General features: G+C 41.6%; 1 protein-coding gene across 4 annotated transcripts in view; it reads right to left on the reverse strand.

Annotated features, from left to right (window-relative positions):
• Positions 1-22,002, reverse strand: part of PLXNB2 (plexin B2) — a 190,045-nt gene that overhangs the window by 51,295 nt on the left and 116,748 nt on the right. For 2 of the 4 annotated variants that reach the window (XM_044280257.1, XM_044280259.1), the window contains 12 exons: positions 16,125-16,210; positions 14,871-15,979; positions 10,797-10,991; positions 9,868-9,990; positions 8,888-8,988; positions 8,052-8,178; positions 7,193-7,346; positions 6,580-6,691; positions 6,386-6,488; positions 5,659-5,760; positions 4,790-4,879; positions 2,649-2,730 (listed from right to left, as the gene is read on the reverse strand). In XM_044280257.1, coding sequence (XP_044136192.1) covers positions 2,649-2,730; positions 4,790-4,879; positions 5,659-5,760; positions 6,386-6,488; positions 6,580-6,691; positions 7,193-7,346; positions 8,052-8,178; positions 8,888-8,988; positions 9,868-9,990; positions 10,797-10,991; positions 14,871-15,965 — 2,284 coding nt within the window. In that variant the 5' untranslated portion in view covers positions 15,966-15,979; positions 16,125-16,210. The remainder of the gene's footprint in view (positions 1-2,648; positions 2,731-4,789; positions 4,880-5,658; positions 5,761-6,385; positions 6,489-6,579; positions 6,692-7,192; positions 7,347-8,051; positions 8,179-8,887; positions 8,989-9,867; positions 9,991-10,796; positions 10,992-14,870; positions 15,980-16,124; positions 16,211-22,002) is intronic. The other 2 variants (XM_044280256.1, XM_044280258.1) reach the window with 1 other exon arrangement.

A 22,002-nucleotide genomic window follows, 5' to 3' on the forward strand; every position in this document is an offset into this window, starting at 1 on the left:
GCACAAGGTGTGCAATACTCAGAGACATGGCCAAGGTAAGAAAGGCTGAAAGACGACCACCACTGAACAAGACACACAAGCTGAAACGTCAAGACTGGGCCAAGAAATATCTCAAGACTGATTTTTCTAAGGTTTTATGGACTGATGAAATTAGAGTGAGTCTTGATGGGCCAGATGGATGGGCCCGTGGCTGGATTGGTAAAGGGCAGAGAGCTCCAGTCCGACTCAGACGCCAGCAAGGTGGAGGTGGAGTACTGGTTTGGGCTGGTATCATCAAAGATGAGCTTGTGGGGCCTTTTCGGGTTGAGGATGGAGTCAAGCTCAACTCCCAGTCCTACTGCCAGTTTCTGGAAGACACCTTCTTCAAGCAGTGGTACAGGAAGAAGTCTGCATCCTTCAAGAAAAACATGATTTTCATGCAGGACAATGCTCCATCCCACGCGTCCAAGTACTCCACAGCGTGGCTGGCAAGAAAGGGTATAAAAGAAGAAAATCTAATGACATGGCCTCCTTGTTCACCTGATCTGAACCCCATTGAGAACCTGTGGTCCATCATCAAATGTGAGATTTACAAGGAGGGAAAACAGTACACCTCTCTGAACAGTGTCTGGGAGGCTGTGGTTGCTGCTGCACGCAATGTTGATGGTGAACAGATCAAAACACTGACAGAATCCATGGATGGCAGGCTTTTGAGTGTCCTTGCAAAGAAAGGTGGCTATATTGGTCACTGATTTGTTTTTGTTTTGTTTTTGAATGTCAGAAATGTATATTTGTGAATGTTGAGATGTTATATTGGTTTCACTGGTAAAAATAAATAATTGAAATGGGTATATATTTGTTTTTTGTTAAGTTGCCTAATAATTATGCACAGTAATAGTCACCTGCACACACAGATATCCCCCTAGAATAGCTAAAACTAAAAACAAACTAAAAACTACTTCCAAAAATATTCAGCTTTGATATTAATGAGTTTTTTGGGTTCATTGAGAACATGGTTGTTGTTCAATAATAAAATTAATCCTCAAAAATACAACTTGCCTAATAATTCTGCACTCCCTGTAGTCAAAAAAAATAAAATAAAAAATAAGGTAAAAGCAGAAGGTTTTCCATTTGATAAACACTTCCCAGGGTATATAAAAAAACAAAAACAAAAAAAAAAAACTGAAGAACAGTAACCTAAGAATGACATAAAGTCCCATGCATGACTGAAAAAGGCATAAAAATTATTTACATGACCAAATGGAAAAAACAGCCATGGCTTTCAAGAAAGCATGTATTAAAAAAAACACAGTATGCGTCCGGTCTTAAACTGGTAAACCTTTCATGACCGTGCTCAGAAAAGGCCCGAATGTCCAAGCAACTTTTGTGCACGTGGTGGTTTTTTATTTGTTTGACTACCAAAATAATTTGTGTGATTTTTTTTTTACTTGACACTTATTTTTTTAGAGATTTTTTTTTCTTTTTTTAGGTTTAATTTGGAGGAACACTGTTAATTATTATTAAAAAGTATATCTTTTTTTCTTAAATATTAAAACTGACATTTTTTTTTATTGCAATGGGTTCCCTATTTTGTGACGATCATTTTCATATAGAACATGTATAGGTTTGATCGAACGGGGCGACTATAGTGACGGTTTCTGTATACGACTGCATTTTTATTTTTATTTTTTGTATATTTTTTTATTTATTTATTTTTGGCACATAATAGGTCCCCCAGGATATCATTAAAAGATCTCTGGAGGACACACTTTTTTTTCCCACTGTAACTGGTGCATCCACAGGAGCCCCAGTTACAGGGGTAATACAGCCCCCTGTAGGAGCATTACACACAGGCAGAGGTGGAACACGGTCCGTGAGATGCCGGACTGGCATTGCAGGAGAGCACAGCATCATAGAAACCAATAACGCCGTGCACTCCTGCAATGCCAGTCTGGTATCTCACGGGCCGTGTTCCACAAATGTCTGCATGATGCTTAACAAAAGGAAATGGCTCCTGGAGAAGACAGAAGAGGTATCTCTCCTCAGGGTCCCCGCTGTGTCTCACAGCCGGGACCCAACCTGCTCCTGCTAGATTGCAGGAGCTTTAATGCCAGCACTGCCTGAACGTTTATATATGTGCTATCTTCACGTGGTATGTGCAGATAGGACGTATATATCCAGTGGGCAGAGTAAGGGGTTAATTCAGTCCACAGGTGCACCCAGTAATTGTACCAATTGGACTACTTCGATTTGAATCAGACCAAATAATGACACCCTATAAACCAGGGATGTCAAACTCGTGGCCCTCCAGCTGTTGCAAAACTACAACTCCCAACATGCCTGGGCATACTACAGCTATCAGGGAATGATGGGAGTTGTAGTTTTGCAACATCTGGAGGGCCATGAGTTTGACATCCATGCTATAAACTATCGAAATGCCCTAACAGCCTAGTATCATCTGCAAAAATGAATCATTTATCCACAGAAAACATCATCTGACCAAACACTAGTGTGTAAATGTTGCTTATGACGACTGCATCCTGATTTGCAGACCGCTAAATGTTTATAGCGGTTATGGAAAACTGGCAGATATAAATGGGCATTAACCTTCTGATTACCTCAGGTCTGTAGATTTTTGGCAGGCATAATGGACTGACAGATAAACATACCATTCAGTTTGCTGTCAATCTTCTGATCATTCACTTTAACATAAATATCAAGGGCAACGGATTCTTCATTTTGAGCAGGTAACTAAACAGGAATTAAGAACAGTTGCAAACATTTATTGTCAAAAAGTAAAACTTAAAGACAACAAAAAAATACAATACAAAGATCCTTTGACAAAGGCTTAGGATCTGAGTAATTATCGGGAACCAGCTTTCTAAGGAACGGTGTTGGTGCCCTATAATTTCGACGAATCTTTCATGCACACATAAAATCACTGTTTACCAGCAGCAGATCACCCTGTGTAAACAAGGATGTTCTCCCCAGAAACAATAAAACTGTATGGGGATCAGCGATCACAGTAGTGATCACTCGTCCCCATACAGAGAGGATGATTACTATATGTAAAGGCAGCTCTTAGCTCTGCTGGCAATCAGGCAATTGTCAGGAATGAAACCGTTCGCTCCCAATGAGTGGATTGGCCCACTTGGTAATGCCATAATTGTAGTGAGTGTTATTATTGTGCAGTGGAAGGAGTGACACAGTGAAACAGTTCAGTCATGAAAAACAGCAGGCGAACAGCACTCCCTACAATTGCATTAAGGGGTGGTAGTGGGGGTTCGGGCCATGAGGCGACAGTGGGAACCCCCTCCATCTGAGACCCCTTAGATGCTGTGCCTCCGCATTTGTGAAAAATGAACTTTTATTTTACGCAAATGAGCCTCTAGGAGCAATGGGGTTGTGGCCACCACTCCTAGAAGCTCTGTTTTCCCTCCTCTAGCCATGCCCTCATCATGTTGATTGAGTGTTCTCATCATCCTGCCTGGAAATGATGAGGCCGTGGCCAGAAGAGGGAGAATAGAGCCTCCAGGAGTAGGAGCAACCCCATCATTGCTCCTAGAGGCTAATTTGCATAAAAGACAAGGTCCTTTTTCACAAAAATGGAAGCACATAGAAAGAAGGGACAAATACTGTTAACTTCAGCTCGTAATACCACATGTTTAAAAGTCAGCCAGTTTAGTAACCATGTTCCTGATGACAGAAGCCCTTTAAGGGAATAAAAAAGGTGGAATAGGAGCAACTTAACTGTCATTAGACACCTATGCAACACTCGGACTAGACAAAGTTTATTTATTTTTTACAGTTGCTTAGCTAAAGGCCCTTAGTGACCAGCGGTAAACACATACAGGTGGTCACCAAGGGGTTAAAGTCACCAAGCATAATATTTTTTACCAATAATACCAAGGGTGCTATTATATGTGCAGCTGAGCCACAGTTACCTCAAGTTTCTGACCTATAACTGTCCTCTCCATCTGGAAGTACAAGGTCACTACGACTCAAACGTATGCATGAAACTGCACTTTAACAATGTTTGTATACGAAGTGCGCATCACTGTGTGCTTGATTTTATGCATTTTTTCAATGAGTGTGGCTAAAACACCTTAACTTAATAATTAGGAGAAATGACTGGCCACACTGCGTTAGGGTGGTGCCCATGCATGTGATCTGACCATGGATTACCGCTAATTGCTGGGCGGTACAGGTGCAGTCTCGGAATTAGCGGTAATCAGCATGCGGATTCCATAGCCGGACTGTGCTATGTACAGGCAACCCTATGCAACAAAAAAAAAAGTTCCACCTACTCAGTTTTTATGTACATGGTTTTATTAGTGAATATAAAGAAGAGCGAAGACAGAACTAGGGACCTTACAATAAACTGCCCTAACAGTTCACGCAATATCTGCTCTCATACGTGAAGATATCTAGGTGGTATAGAGCTGGAGTATATGAAGTGTCACCCCTAAGGGATGCAGTTTGGATAAGGGTGGGGGGGCTTAGTTGTTATGTTAGGAGGTGTCCGAGGAGCGGATTTCAATTCATTGATGGTCGTCATAAGATGTTGGATATATTCATAATCTGTTTATGATCTGATTTTGCTACTGATGCAATTTATGTCAAATATTATATGCTGTATGGGAACTTCAGGGGAAAAAGGAGACGCCTCTTACTTGTTGTATCTTTTACAAAATATATTACAATAAAAATTATGTTTGATAAAAAAAAAAAGAGCTAAGACATCTAACACTCATTAGGAAACCTCTACACATGATGCATCAAGGTAAGGCAATACACTTAAAATGAATACCTCTGGAATAGAGAGTGAGAACATGTCCTCTTTCTCTTCTACAGGAGCCTTAAACTTGAGCTTATCATTCCCGGCAATAAAAGATTTTCTCTGCATTTATGAAGACAAAAGAATACATTTAGGGCAACAGAATTTGTGAACCTTCCACTAAGGTAAGACATTTCACCAACTGACAATAACCTGTCACTATAACAGACCTTTTAAAATATTAGCATCATTAGTATGATGGACCAACAGAGGTCTACCAGTGTACAACTACAAACTTCACCGACACATTCCAGTAAAAGAATCCACCAAGAACATACCTTTGAGCTATCACAATGATACTCTGATTTAAAGAGACCCCCCACGGTGACAGGTCCATCAGAGCTCATTTATATATGGTTCTAAGTTGATATGAGTTCATGGTTTATCAGCTATGTAAATTTCTCCAAATGGAGGTATATCTATGTTTTGTAAATGTTCCCAGGAATGGAAAAAAAAATAAATAAAATTAAAATGTTGAAATATCCTGGGGAAATGCTGGTACTTATAAGTTATATCGGCTATACCAGGTCAGGTATGCCACCTTAGGGCAGGATAACTAAAAGGCTGTTGAAATGGTGATGGATCCCACCACACATAGGGACCGACAGATCTCCTTGTGTAAAAAAAAAAAAATTTTACACTACATAACTACCGAAAGACCAGCTCCCTAGGGGTAGAATGAGGGGAGGGAATGATCCAAATAGTATTTTTGGGAAAATGTTACACTTCAATGTAACATTACCAAAGGTCTATCTGTGGTTTGTGATTCAAAAACTTCTATTCAGAGTTAAAGTAAAAAGAAACCTCCCCAAAAAAAACAGAAAGAGCAATTGGTACATTACTTGGAAAAATTCAAGATTCTTCCCATAAAATTGGATAGTACTCTTTAACTCCATTGGGATAAATGATGGATCTGGCTGGTAGAACTGTGGACAATTCTCTTCCTGAGAAAGATAAATGGAGAAGCCGGAATTAGGGTGCATGCAAGCAGAAGTGAAATAACAGAAGAGGACTGTGGAAAAGTGCACCTGTTCTGATCTAGTGCGATTACCACGCACGCTGAAAGTGTGGTAATGTTCACCACAGGTGGCCAAGCCAGAAAAGGTGTCTGGGAAATACTGTTCCCTTAGGTTACCTGCCCTGCTCACCGAAAGCTTGTCACACAGAGCGGTAACCACAACATACCTACATTTCCCTTGCAGCAAGACCAGCACTGCTGGATCGCTTCCAGGAATAACATTATGATGGATCTGTCTGATAATGATTTATAAACGCCTACATTTCCCTGAATAAAAACATGTTAGCAAAGACCTTAACCTATTGCTATATTCTGTAAATTAAATAATGGTCATTAAATTGGAAACCAGTGTAAAAAGGTTGCCAGATTTCAATATGTTTTGGTTGACGTGTCCATAAACGTACAACATGTTACACGTCTTAATTTATTGTACTCACTTATATAGTGCTGACATATTCTGCCGCCCTTCACAGACTTTATCATCACTCTGTCCCCTATGGGGTCACAATCTAAGGTCCCTCCCTATCAGTCATCATTAGAAATGTTCTTACCTGGCTGATTGTAGACTGTTCATTACTTGGAGATGCGTCAACACATCTATAATTTTTTATGTCCCATCGACATTCCCACTGAGTAGTAACACAGGAAATGCATCTGGGGATCAAGACATACTCGGTATTATACCTTATGTTCTAAAGAGGAGACAACGCAAGCTCCAGGCTAGATTATACTAAAAATTACTTACGGTAAATTTTCTGAAAGATTCATGGACTCTTCACAGTTGTAGAACTGATAGGTATACTCGGCGAAGAACACTTGTCCGGGCAGAGAGAGCTCAATAGTGACATTAACATAATCTGCATAAAAGAAAAAATAGAGATTTTAAAGAGAAATTTTATTTTTCGCAGTACAAAGCAGTTTATTTTTCTTACATTTTCATTAACCCCTTCACGCTTAGTGGCATACTATTAAGTTACTGAGTGTATGAACTTAACACTCCGTAAGTGCCGTAATAGTATGTCACAGTGATGACACACAGTCAGGAGCTAGGCCCTGCGCAACCACTCACAGATGTCAGCTGTACTATACAGCTGGCACCCCGCTTTCATTGCTGGTTCTGATCCCGCCAGTTTTTAATTCTGATCCCAGCAGTTTAACTACTTAATAGCCACCGTGGCACCTGAGTGGTTAGATAGAGGAAGAGAGGTGCAATGGCACAAAAAATGCAATGTGTCCCGCATAAACCAAGCCCTCATATGACGATGTAATAAAGTTATGGCTTTTGAAATTCTGAGAAACTCAGCCTTAAGTACCAGACTATGCTGCATCCTTATGGTGTTAATGCCACTGTTACTTACCCTGGCCGGTCACAACATTAGGAATATGAACAGGGTGAGGACAAGAAATTGATCCATCTTCTTCCAGAATAGCGGTTTGGACATTTCCTCCAAAGTCACATGTCAGCATGTCATCTTCATGCAACGCTATGGGTGGTGCCACTCTTAACATAACCTGTAGCAGCAGAAGAAATTAATATCTTAGGGCTCTAATAATATACCTGTATTAAAAACTTTTAAAATAATGAACCTTCAATATGATTGGAGGAAAGTTAATTAAAGAAATAAGAAACTAAACTGAACATAAAAATCCTATCTTGTTGCTCAGATGCAACCATCAGCCTAGTGGAAGAGAACAAAGTGTGGTAGAGGGCACACGAGGAGACAGTTCTCCCACTATAAATGCATTTCATCTAATGGGCTAGGACAATTCTGACCACAGATGTTGTTAGACTTTGTGCCTTGACTTTATTTTTCTGAGAAAAGTCACATCATGTTCTACAAGTCGGCGTGACTTCGTTGGTAAGGATACGTGGCCTAAATTGTGACCTTTTGCAACAAAATTTCTGTTGTAAAACCCTGAAAAACTTTGCCAACTAAACAGCTTTAGACAGGCAGTCCACAGATGAGCCACTGTGATAGTTCTGGGGCCTTTAAAGACTCTCTGAAGAAGGAGGCAATTTCCACACAGCAACACACGTAATACGGTGATCATAGATAAGCGAGTGGTAAAATAGAAGTAAGCCTATTTCTATGGTTAAAAACTTTCCAGAGTAGCTTTTATTAGAGAAAAACTAATGAGTTTTGGGTTGTACAGGTCCTCCCGATTAGTAGGACAATGTCTGCGTGGTACAGGTCTGTATGAACGCTAACTACTTACATTACTGAGATGTTTAACACTCATATTACTTGGCTGTGCACTTTCAATCTTCAAGCAGACACCATCAGGACTCCACAGCCAGTGGTATGGCTCATTGGCGCGACCACAGTCTTTTCTTAAGGTGCATCTAAAAATAGGAAAGTAATAGTGTGGAAAAAAACGGATGAGTAATTCAGTAACAATACATGTGGAGGATAAAGCAGGTAGCTAATGTCTGTTAAGGTGGGAAACGTTTCTAATACAAAATTATCTCTTGCAAGACATACAAGTGTCATGGACAGTGGAAGACTGAAAGGCCACCCCCTAAACTGGTAACACCCAGCTGCGGCTTATTAACCCCCTTCCAGTAATTGGCTGTACATGTACAAAAGATGCCAGGTGTTTAAATATGGTGTTAACAATGGAAAATGGAGACCAAGGCATCTGAGGGGTCATTTAGGGGGAAGAGACTCCCTCTGCTGACCAAGATCACCAGAGCTGCTTGGTTACTACGGTTGCCAAGGGCCTTCTAAGGGCTCCCAGGCTTGCCACTGTAAAGTTCCTATTAAGCCCTGCCTCATAACTTTTCCAGAGCCCACTGCAGAGAAATATTTTTCAAAAATATGATGCTGCCATCCACCTGTATGGAAGGAATGGTATATTCCCAGTGGTAAGTGGTTCTCAGCACGGACAATGTCAGGCTCATCTGACAATACAAACTTTCTCCTCTTGGTTTCTGAGTACACCACATTATGTTCGGCCCATTTCCCTCAGCAGGGGCTCATTCCCATTTACTCATGGCGCTAGCGACCAATAAATATAATAACTGTCAATAAAATGAAATAGTCTTCACTTACTTTCCATCTATCACACACCACCCACAATAAGGATCCTTTGCCTGAGTACAGTCGGTGCAGTCCAAATATCGGGAACAGTCCTGAACAGGAACACGATGCACCTATAGACACAGGAAAAGCTTAGCACTAATGTAATGATTACAGTGCAATACAGACACGACAATGTGATAGGCAATTCCATGGCAGGAAAGTTGCATTGTATTCTCCATGTGTGAACATATCCATAGAGCAATGTCAGCTGAACCTGTGACCTTCTAATGTGTATGGTGGTGTGCTGACTTTATCCTGAAGGCAGATGTGGGTGAAGAACAAAAAACAGATTGGGCTGTTGCATTTCGTGTTTGGGGAGGTTGGTAGAAATAATGGATGGCTGAAAGCTATATGTATGGTCAACTTAACAGCTCTAGGAGACCTGATCATTAAAGATGATATAATATCAGTGATGTGTTGATATTCATATGGACATCCACATGGAACCACAATAGAATGAACAATTTAATTAAATGTGAAAAACCACTTATCAATGAAATATGAATGGAAGTATAAGCCCACATTACTATGCTACTTTCAGATTCCTGTCAGGGATGTGCAGGCCACATTAAGAGTTTTGGTCTAGCCTGTACTAAGTGATGGGCCAGACTAGGCCATTATTAGCTGATGAGCAGGGGTTCCACACCCCGCAAACCCACCGATCAGCTGTTTGGGTGTAGCTCTGTTGTTGCAGTGATGAGCGTTATCCCCTACGACTGTTGTGTAGTGAACAGCTGACTGGCGGGGATGTGTGGTGTCAGATCCGTGTCGATCAGCTAGCGATGGCCTATCCTGAGGATAGGCCATCACTTAGAAAAGGCTGGACAACCCCTTATAATAAAATGGATATATTTTCGGAGTGTGTGCTGCCTTTTTTTGACCTGTTTTTTCTCATTCAAGAAAGATTTTACAGCCTGTGTATGGGCATGTCAACTTCAGACTCTACCAACCTTCTTCTTCGTCATGACATAGAGGTGTTCTTTGGTAGCATCAAAACACATCCCATTCTTCACTGCACTTTTGGTTTCAAATGGCACAGCTCTGTACTCGCGTGACTGCTTGCCTAGGAAGGCCTAAAATAATCAACAATTTCAGCTTCAATTCAGAGACTCGAACAGAGATGCTATACTAGTGTTTTCCCCTTGCATTACTACAAGCATATTCTGGATTAAAACGTGTTGCTGATCAACCTGATATCCTTCTGTTTTAGGCATACAGAGGCTGTGTGGGTTGATCAGTGCCAAGAAAATTATATATTTAGTCCTTGGCACACGGGTGATTGTGCAGAATGTGGGATGAAAGGAATATCTGCATAATTATTGTTCTCATTTTCTCGCTCAGGGACCTCACAGAAAAGTAATTTAGGACAAATCACACTGTACGGCACCTCAACTGCAGGCTCCTAAAGGATTTCTTATGTATTCCATACACTGAAAAGCTCAAGATTCATCCAGACCCAAAATCATACGATTGTTGGAAGGCTTTTCACAGACTGATTGTGAATCAGGAGCACAATTTACTGGTAGAAAACGGCTTTACACAACTGAGAGGCTCCCTCGCAAAACAAAAGAGAGATTGATAAGAAAATGGGCTGAAAAGAAGAAACAGTCCTTCACCAAGGATGACCAGGGCTCCTGAACCTGCTCTGTGCCCTCAATCTGACTGATCCAAGATTGCTTCCAGCACCAAGCCAAGCTTTAATGGGCCTCCATATAATGCAGTGTGGTGAGAAGACTATGGCATCTTTCTGAAAACCTAGCAAGGAGATCACAGAAAAGCCAGAAGAAATGAGGACTATGTAGGCGAGAAATACCCGTAGCTCACATAGATCTGTTCTAGGCGAGTAGAAAATATCTCATTCTTTATGATCTATACTTACTTTGACCAGTTTTCCTGTAGCAGTACCAAGGAATGCAATAGTGTGCTCATTTTCTACAGATACTGCGACAGACGTATACGGGTTATTTTCACGTAAAAGAACAGCTTTCGCCTCTACACCATTCCTGCTTTGCAAAGGGTAAGGCAAGTGTTCTGATCCACACGGGTACTTGATAGACTCATTTGGAATGGGATTCTGTAAAGTAAGAGAATGACAAGTCAAATACTCCAAATAACAGCAAATCTGTAAACCTGATTGACATAGAGTTGGGGAACGCAAGGTCATCATTACAATGAACAGTTTGCCCAGGACCCTGCACACACTATCCGGCAGCCTCCCCAGTACAGGCAATGAATACAAGAGGCCACGTGGCATGCTGGTGAAAATACAGAAATTAGGTGACAAACCCTATGGATCCTGGAATGGCAACCATATTAGTTCTCATTCACATGATACAAACCCAAAAAAGAAGAAGCGAGGAACACACTACATAATATACACTAATAGAAAACGAAATAAGAACACCTGGAAAAACAATGCGATTGAGCTGAGATTGACAAAGTAAAACCTGCTAGTGGTGCTTGGTCAATGATCACACAACCAAGGTGGTGCCCCCTTTATTTTGGGTTCTGCAGTATGTTGTGGCAGGGTCACATTAATACTGGGTGGCATCTCCCCTTGCTGTGTTACAGGTTGCCACACTGGCATGGTAATGGCCATACAGATGCTGGATACTTGGATCCGTAGTTCAGCCAAGGTGTTTGTTGGTCGGGTGTTATCTTGTTTGTGGAACCAGCCCTACTGCCTTTTTTGTTGTCTTCAATGTCCTGGACATAGCAAATACCAGATGGATTGGGTTGCTGCAGAACTTTGGGGGCACCACCTTGGTTGTGTCATCACTCGCCAAGCACCACTAGCAGTTCACACTTTGCCAATCTCAGCTCAATCACATTAAGTTTTGCCTGTGATCTTTTTTCATTTTCTGGTAATTTACACGTCCATGTTGGCACCGAATTGTTACAACTTCCAAATACTTCTGAAAGAAAACTTTAAGCATCGTAGCAAATTGTTTTGATTAAAATTGTCCTACTGGTTTGTATCTACTAGGCTAGATTCACAGATTCTGTTTTTCATAAAGTTTTTTTCGACCAAATTGAGGTGTCAATAAAGAATAAGAAGAAATCTCAAACTATAGATATAAATATCTATATCTCTAGTAAAAGAGGTCTAAAATATATCTAGAACATTTTAACCAATTCAGAACTTTTCTGACCAGACACATTTTTTGCTTTTTTTTTTCCGTACATCTGGCTTTGAAAAGCGATTTTTTTTTTCAGGTTGATTATTTACATAATTTTTGCAGGTTTTTGGTGATGCCTCTGACTTCAATTTTTATGCCATTTTCATTACAGTGTTTTTGGTTTTATTTTTTTAGACCTGGGAAAACGTAAAAAAAAAAAAAAGTATGTTTTTCACTTTTTTTGTGGAACTAAAATATATTTTCACCTTATTTCCCCTTTCAGTTCAAGTTATATACAGTTTACAGGCTTGTAGCTGCAGAGTGGGCTAGTGGCGATGAACTTTTTGTTATTTTGTCATTATTATTTTTTATTTTACACCTTTTAAAGACACTGGGGGGTATTTTAACATGATTTCTACCGAGCTGAAGCTGATCTGGGTCTGCTAGGGCCTCTTTCACATGGGCGTCGCGTGTGAGGGCTGGATAGGTGCGGGTGCATTGCGGAAAACGCATGATTTTTCAGCACGAGTGCAAAGCATTTCACAGAAGTACGGGTTTGGGTTAGGTGTTGTGTACATTTTATTATTTTCCCTTATAACAGGGTTATAAGGGAAAATAATAGCATTCTTCATACAGAATGCTAAGTAAATTAGGGATGGAGGGGTTAAAAAAAAGAAAAAAATTTAAATAAATAAAAAACTCACCTCATCCACTTGTTCGCGCGCTGCCCGGCTCGTCTTCATTCTTCTTCTTTGAGGACCCGGGAGGAAAATGACCTTTGATGACATCACTGCGCTCATCACATGGTACATCACTATGGTGATGGGCCATGTGATGAGCGCAGTGACGCCAAAGGTCCATTTCCTCCCAGGTCCTCAAAGAAGAAGAATGAAGACGAGCCGGGCAGCGCACGAACAAGTGGATGAGGTGAGTTATTTTATTTTTTAACCCCCTCCATCCCTAATTTACTTAGCATTCTGTATTAAGAATGCTATTATTTTCCCTTATAACCATGTTATGTTATAAGGGAAAATAATAAAAATCGGGTCCCCATCCCAATAGTCACCTAGCAACCATGCGTGAAAATCGCACCGCATCCGCACTTGCTTGCAATTTCACGCATCCCCATTTACTTCTATGGGGCCTGCGTTGCGTGAAAAACGCACAATATAGAGCAGGCTGCAATTTTCACGCAACGCACAAGTGACGCGTAAAAATTACCGCTCATGTGCACAGCACCATAGAAATGAATGGGTCCAGATTCAGTGCGGGTGCAATGCGTTCACCTCACGCATTGCACCCGTTTGGAAAACTCGCCTGTGTGAAAGGGGCCTAAGACTCTGCAGTTCATGCTGTTGCCCAGGACCCAGCAATCATGTGATGGCTGGGACCATAACAGGAAGTGGCATTGCCGCTGACTGATCTGTACACCCACCTTATTGTGCCTGATTTAACAGTGAATTTTCTGATGACAGATTGTCTTTGAAGCAAAGCCAGTTGTGATACTTAACACTCATGTTCTGCTTCTCATGTGTCCATCTTCCCAGGATTGTACCATGTACTAAATGAATCAGAGCCACTTATGTGCTGTTTTATTATGGAGATCTATCCATTACACGGCCTAAAAATAACATTTTGGATACAAGAACAAAAGCTTTTCATGTTCTTTCTGAAAAGTTGCGTGTAATCTTACAGCATTGGCTTTACACACATGGGGGGGGGGTTGTTCTACGCCGGTCTTGATATTGCCTGTGCCGCTGGTGCACACCTTGTCATAAATAAACACACCCTCCTTCAGTCCATGCGTCTAATTGAAATCTACACTAGTTTGTGGCAAAAGAGGCATAATAATAAACGACCCCCCAAAAAAACTGAATAAGGCTTTTAAGGGTGCCTGTCAGCAGGTCTGTACCTATGACACTGGCTGACCTGTAACATGTGCACTTGGCAGCTGATGACACCTGTGTTAGTCCCATGTTCAAATGTGCCCGAATTGCTGAGAAAAATTATGTTTGAATATAGGAACAAACCTGCTGACAGATTCCCTTTAATCAAAGGGTACAAATTTTATATTTTTAATCCTTTTTTTTTTCATTTAGCCAAAATGCACCAAAAGAAATGAATTCTAAAAGAGAGAGTGAAAGGGGTTGTGCCAAGATTATAAATTAACCCCTATCCACAGGATAAGGGACAACCATCTGATCGCTGGGGTAATCAACACTGGAAGCCCAACTGATCCTGAGAATGGGGGTCTGTTCCCATGTTTTGATGGAGTGGCAGGTCTCTATGGGAGCATCAGACATAGACAAGCGCTGTACTCAACCTCCGGCGCTGCCATAGAGAATGAATGGAGCTGCAGGGTGGAGGCACGACTTGCTGCACCATCAGAACAGGACCCCTGTTCTCAGGATTGGTGGGGATCCGAGGGGTCAGACCACCAGAAATCAGCTAGTTATTCCCTATACTGTGGACAGGGGATTACTCAAACTTGGCACAACCACTTTAAAAGGGTATTCCCATCTTGGACATTCAGAAGCTATATGCCCCCAAGTTCTGATGTACCTATACTTACAACGGAGCCCACAAAGTGCCAGAGCGCATGCACGGCTGCCTTCCATTGTTGCTAGGAGTGAATGGAGCAGTGGGACCCACACCAATCAGACACTGGGGGCATAGCTTAGTGATATACCCCTAACGTCCAAGATGAGAGAACCCCTTTAAGTTAATAAGGGCATACTTGCACAATTCTACAAGTCTTTCCTTTCTAATTTTCCTCTCTTTAGGACTCATTTCTGGCTTAAATAAGACTAAGAAATGTGATTATGATACTCTACCTGTTTCCCACTACAGCCTTTTTTATCACCAAACTGTTTGGAGAAAATGGCCTCTCCATCGGGGTTTAGTGGCTCTGAAGTACTAGTGTAACACAACTCTCTGTTCTCTTCAAACTTCTTGTTAATATCCTCAAGGGAAAACATACAGAGAGCAGATTTCTCCTGATTGTTGTCAAACGTACTGAAAACCCCAAAGAGAACTTTATCATTAGTATCTGAAATCCCCATAGCATTTGCCAGCTCTTGTCCTGGGCGTTCAAGGTAGGCAGAGGTGCAGATGTTGTAAGGGATGTTCCCATCTGTACATACAAGAGTCATCTCAACATAAGAATAGTAGTTGTAGTCCGCTTTACACAGGCGGGTAATGAATGTCCGATTTCTACCATTGTTTTTGTCGAGAAGACTAGAAATAAAATAAATCCGTTGAGAATCCTCAAAAACAGTGACAAATTGCTGCATGCTCATAGAGGAGTAACTATACTTGAGGGTGGCGGAATCCATGTACGCTTCAAAGGGGCATTTATCTTCCATTTCATCGAGTATTCGCGTGCTGATAATTATTCCATTATCATCTTGGCTAGCGCCTTTCCCAACATACAGAACCCGACGGCCCCCGTCTTTCATGTCAGACACCAGTCCCACAGTTTCAACCTTCTCATCGTTGCTGGCAACAAAGGTCTTCTCTCCCCGGCTATCATCATAAGCGATCTGATTCGAGATGTTGGTTAAACTTCTCAAGGAGCAAATTCCCTTAAACAGGCTCCCGCAAACAACTATCCTGTCGTGTGGCACATCAAGCAGGAGGAGCTTATTATAATTGTCTGTCTGGACTGCAGAAGGGCACTGGGTGGCGTCGATGGGCGGCGTACACTTCTTGTGATCGAGCCTTGGTCCGGTAGTGACGTTGACTAGTAACTCCAGGTCTGCAGAAAGTTGGTATAATCGGTTCACTGCCCCTATGTATACATTGCTTGAGTCCACGTTAATTGTTAGATGATTTAACTCTGTGTCGCTCAAGAAAGAACGAGCCTGTTCTAGGGTTGATACGTGAGCAATACAGATGCAAAAGTTTACAAGTTGGATCCATGTGGCCATTTCTGGAGAAATTTCTGCAAGAAAAATAAAAAACAAGAAGTTATTCAAGCAGATGGCAGCCTTACAGACATGCACAAGCTTTCAGTCCCCACCCGTCACACAAGATTTGCACAGAGGAGAAGTTCATGTTCACCTGCCGGGTCATTACATCTACATTACCTTCAAACTAAATCCATTCAACTGCTAGGAAACAGTTCGCCATCAGGGCTCAAGCATCTTTTGCGGAACCATTCATTTCAATGGGTCTGCAAAAAAAATGGAAGTTACTCCACGTACATTCCATTTCCGTATGTCTGTATTTCTGTTCCGCAAAAAATAATAATAGAACATGTCCTAATATTGTCCGCATTACGGACAAGGATAGTACTGCTCTATGAAGGGCCAGCTTTTCCGTTCCGCAAAATACAGAATGCACACAGACGTCAACCGTATTTTTTGCGGATCCGTTTTTGCAGACTGCAAAATACATGAGCCCTTAAGCAAAGATTTAATTCTTGGGACCCGAGACAAAATAATTCTCCGTACGATCTGGACAGGTTATGGTTACTTCTATGCCCACTTCAGATATAATCCAATAAAGACCATCATATTTCACACTGCAGTGCCGAAGAGCGTACAGGCTGCGCACTCTGAAAGCCATAAAACATGGGGTTTATGTCACATTTATTACTAGTGTTAACTTCAAACTGCCTACTACTTGCTGATTTAGTGCTATTCACATAGGAGTGAAGAAACGCCAGGAATGGTTTGCTCCAATGTTATCTAACCAGATTTTGCACTTTACAGTTTTAATATAGTGTATTTATATATGGCTAGCCTCAGTAGGAGGCCTTGTATAGGTATGGGTTAACACTGGGTGCAACAGAATGTGACTTCACACTGGTATCATGGCTTAAAGGGGTATTCTCACATTATAAAGTTATGGCATATGGCTAGGATAAATAAAAAAAAATAAAGATCTGGCAATAGCAGCTGCCCTGCTTCTTGATGGTTTCCATATAGCAACAGAGATGGGCTTTCCCCATCATACCTAGAGAATAGAGATGAAGTTTGCTCTGCTATAACGGTTTTATTAAAGCATAATATATGATACATGTTAAATGACAAAATGTACAAATCAAAATACTGGAAAGTGACTTAAAGGGTTGTCCGGGTTTTTAAAGGAGTTGGTCCATCTCATACATTGGTGGCGTATCGCTAGGACATGCCACCAATGTTTGATATTTGCATGTCCCACTCCTAGCTCTAGAACGGAGCCCACAAAGTGAAGGAGACCGGACTGTGCATGTGTGGCCGCCCTCCATTCATTTCTATGGGAGTGCCGAAAAATGGCCAAGCACTTGTTCGGCTATTTCTGTCAGCCCCTTAGAAGTTACTGGAGCGGTGGCCAGGCTTGCCATTCATTTTTATAGGACTTCTCAAAATAGCCGAGCGCACGGAACTCCCATACATTTACTTTGCGGGCTCCATTCTAGAGATAGGTGCGGGTCCCACCTCCTAACCATATGCCACCAATGTAGGAGGATGACACAACCCCATTAAGGAAGATAACTAACCCCCCAAAAAAAAACTATTACTGTGCCCCAGCTGGTCTTAGAGGTCATATACAAAAGATCACTGCTAAGGCCAGAGATTCTACAGAGAGATAAACATGGTTGGGCCTGTCTACTAGTGTAGTACATTCCAAAGTGAAAGATAATGGGCTGCTCACCTTCATGGTTGAGCGATAAAGCACACCACCATGTATAGCAAGGTATCAATATACCGCGCCGCATGTCCCCAAATCCACATGCCAAACACAGGATGTGGTTGAAATTGGTACAGCACTAGGACGATGTGGCATGTGACATTAAGCTAGCAGTTTCAGTGATATATAGTGGCTCTATTTTACTGTAAAAGCCCTTAAAACACACTTAACATGCCTTTCTAGGATATTATACTGTTTTACCATGATTGCTTTAAAATATTTTAGTTGAACTGCCGTCCCTGGGAGGAGCTTTAACTTTTAAATTGCCCAAAATTGTATGTATGCTGGGGAGGGCCGGGAACTAGAAGTGGCCCTGAAAAAAAAAAAAAAGTGGCCCCAATGTTGTAGGTGGGTCCAAATTGACAGAGGTGGGGCAACACATGTAGATGGGGCCAATACAAGTTGCCAGAGTCACCAATACCATAGTGCAGCACAGAATACCATACCACAACCAAATACCACAATGCAGCATAAAAACCTCCCAAAAACTGTCCCTCTATGGTGGCCATCAATAGCTGCTACCTCTTGTCCTCCTTCTCCAGCGGTCTCTAATATGGATATGGAGCAATGGGTTTAGGAAGTAAGATGTAGCCACAACACTGAGCTAGCCATACCTTCCGCATGCTGCCTGGACCTCCTCTAATATTGACCCCTTATTGTTCTTCCAGTAGTAGGTACCTGGTCAGCGGCAGTGAGGAGAGCTCAGGTGGCCCTAAAGGCATCGGCCCACCGGGAGGGGCAGCACGACTCAAAAAGGAGGGCTGGGTGCAGGCTCAATGGGAGTAAGCTTACCCAATATCCAACTTGTACAAAATAGAGCAGCACTCCGAAAACTAAGTGAAAAAATGAAGTTGTTGGTGTAGCGACGTTTCGGCTCTATCCAAGAGAAAGGCTCTTGGATACAGCTGAAAACGTCGCTACACCATTGGGTGAATAAACAACTTTTTTCACGTATTTTAGAGTGCTGCTCTATTTTGTACAAATATATATTCATTTATCTAATTGTGTCAGATATTGCCATATCATGTATAGCTCCTTCTGTTCCTCCATATTAAAACATATTCTTCGCCATTCTAACATCACTCCACATCATATATCACCCCATTATCATTCAGTCAATACTGCAACCTACTATCCGTTTCAATCATGCCTTTGAATTATCAATTAAAGCTTTATAGAGGTTTACAGTATATTGTCCTCTCCCCAGCTATCCCTCATCTAACCACCGCTCTCCCCCTATAGCACATCATCCACCAATATCAGCACTTCCCATTGTTTCCGCTACCCCGCTCATAAAACATCAGCATAATCAGCTCTCCATTGCGCTTTCCACTCCACCAAGCAAATGGTTCTCCTCACATGACCTGTTATATAATTTTGGTTATTTATCAATTAATTTCCTCATTTACGGGTTTATCTTTTTATTTATTTTATTAATTATATAGTCTTCCACCAATCAATTATTGATCTTATCTTCTGGTTTTGCAAACAGGACAAATTGTTTATTGGTACAAAAGAGATGTCAAATAACAAATAAATAAATAAAAATGGAATAAAAATGTAGTAAAACTCAGGCATAATAGAAGATGCAGATGATAAGGATAGGGAGAGGAAGAGAGGGAGACAGAGTCAGCCACAGGCAGACATTCATAGTTCTTTTGCCTTTTTTTTTCCTTTTGTGCTCCGTATACGCATTCATTTCAATGGATCCGCCCCAAAAAAACGGAAGGTACTCCGTATGCATTCCGTTTTTGTATTTCCGTTCAAAGATTAGAACATGTCCTATTATTGTCCGCATAACGGACAGGAATAGTACTGTTCTATCAGGGGCAAGCTGTTTTGTAAAAAATGGAATGCACATAAACGTCATCCATATCTTTTGCAGATCCGTTTTTTGCAGACCGCAAAATTCTGAAAAAGCCAAACGGTCATGTGCAAGAGGCCTTTAGCTGAGTAAGGCTACATGCACTTGATCCGGAAAACACAGATGGTGTCAGTGTGCATTTCGCAAATTGTGGAACGGCACGGACAGCCTTTAATATAACTGCCTATTCTAGTCCGCAGAGCGCAGATAAGAATAGGACAGGTTATATTTTTTGGGCGGAGCATGGAGATTTCACTTCGGGACCACCAATTGGAAGGTAGAGGGAGCCGCAATCCCTCTGCCTTACTTCACAGATGCAAAGATCGTGGCATCTGAGGCTTTAAATGATGGGGTTCGGCGTGATCCCATCATTATGGCTGGGTGCCTGCTGAATTATACAACTGGTACCCACTGTGTATGGAACAGGCTCACTGCAGCAGCCTGCTCCATACATTGCCTCACACATTATCATGTACGTGTATGTAAATGCATGAAAAGGGTTAATTAAAAGCCTTAGAAATGGGAGAAATCCTGCCATCAAAATGCAAGCAGTCTGCATTTATATCTATGCATTTACATCTATTAATTTATATCTATGAGTTTATATCTACGCGGTCCGCTCTGACCGCGACATAGAAGTGATTTGAGGCGGGTTAAGGAGTGCATCGGGTCCCCGCCACAGCGGCGCGGGGACCCGATGGACTCCTTAACCCGCCTCAACCCGACCCCGATGTGTCAGAAGGCAGCCCGATGTCGTGCAGAGGCTGCACAATGCCTTGCACGGCATCGGTACCTGCCTTCTACGGGTGCCCAGGAGATCCAACCTCAGGCTGGGTCTCCTAGGCAACCTGTTAGTGTATGACTCCGTGTCATACACTAACAGGCAATGTATTACAATACAGATTTATTGTAATGCATTGCAGAGGGTATCAGACCCCCAAAGTGGGACAGAAATAATGTTTTAAAAATAAAATAAAAAAATAAAGTGTTTTGAATAAAAAAAGTTTCAAGTTAGAAAAAGAAAACGCCTCTTTCCCCTAATTTTATAATAAAAAAATAGAAAAAAAATAGTAGGTATCGCCGCGTCCATAACAACCGTCTCTATAAATATATCACATGATCCACACCATAACCATAAAAAATAAAAAAAATGGTGTAAAAAAAAAAAAGCCATTTTTGTCACCTTACATCACTAAAAGTTCAACACCAAGCGATCAAAAAGGTGCATGCCACCAAAAATAGTATACCAATCTCACTGTCACCTCATCCTGCAAAAAATGAGACCCTACATAGGACAATAGCCCAAAAAAAAAAACCAAAAAAAAAAACAACTATGGCTCTGACTATGGAGACACTAAAACATGATTTTTTTTGTTTAAAAAATGCTTTTATTGTGTTAAATGCAAAAAAAATATGCATATTAGGTATCGCCGCGTCCATAACAACCTGCTCTATAAAAATACCACATGACCTAACCCCTCAGGTGAACACCGTAAAAAAAAAAAAGGCAGAAAAGCCATTTGTCACATTACATCACAAAAAGTGCAATAGCAAGCGATCAAAAAGTCATCTGCGCCCCAAAATTGTATCCATCAAACCGTCATCTCATCCCGCAAAAATGATACCCTACCTAAGAGAATTGCCCAAAAAATAAATAAAAATATGGCTTTCAGACTATGGTGACACTAAAACAAGATTTTTTTTGTTTCAAAAAATATATTAGTGTATAAAACTTAAATTTTAAAAAGTATACATATTAGGTATCGCCGCGTCTGCAACAACATCCTCTATAAAAAATATCCCATGATTTAACCCCTCAGGTAAACGCTGTAAAAAAAAAATAGGGGGTTAACCGAAATGAAAATTCTGGTCCGAAACCGAAAATTCAGGATACCCCTTGACCGAAACCGAAACTGCCTTTTTGCCCAAATACTTTTAAAATACTTTTTTTTAATGATTTTATTAATTCTTTTTCATGAATTTAATAAATCATATTACCCACCCACCCCATAACAGTGCCATCCACAGACCCCCACCCACCCCATAACAGTGCCATCCACAGACCCCCACCCACCCCATAACAGTGCCATCCACAGACCCCCACCGACCCCATAACAGTGCCATCCACAGACCCCCACCCACCCCATAACAGTGCCATCCACAGACCCCCACCCACCCCATAACAGTGCCATCCACAGACCCCCACCCACCCCATAACAGTGCCATCCACAGACCCCCACCCACCCCATAACAGTGCCATCCACAGACCCCCCCCACCTCATAACAGTGCCATCCACAGACCCCCACCCACCCCATAACAGTGCCATCCACAGAACCCCCCCCATTGCCGCTCCAGTACAGACTAGTTATTATAAAATGTGTACAATTAATAGAAAATAGCGGGGAGGGACTGGGAGGAGGAGCTG

Source organism: Bufo gargarizans, chromosome 2 (genome assembly GCF_014858855.1).
Source record: "Bufo gargarizans isolate SCDJY-AF-19 chromosome 2, ASM1485885v1, whole genome shotgun sequence".
Taxonomy (NCBI): Eukaryota; Metazoa; Chordata; class Amphibia; order Anura; family Bufonidae; genus Bufo; species Bufo gargarizans.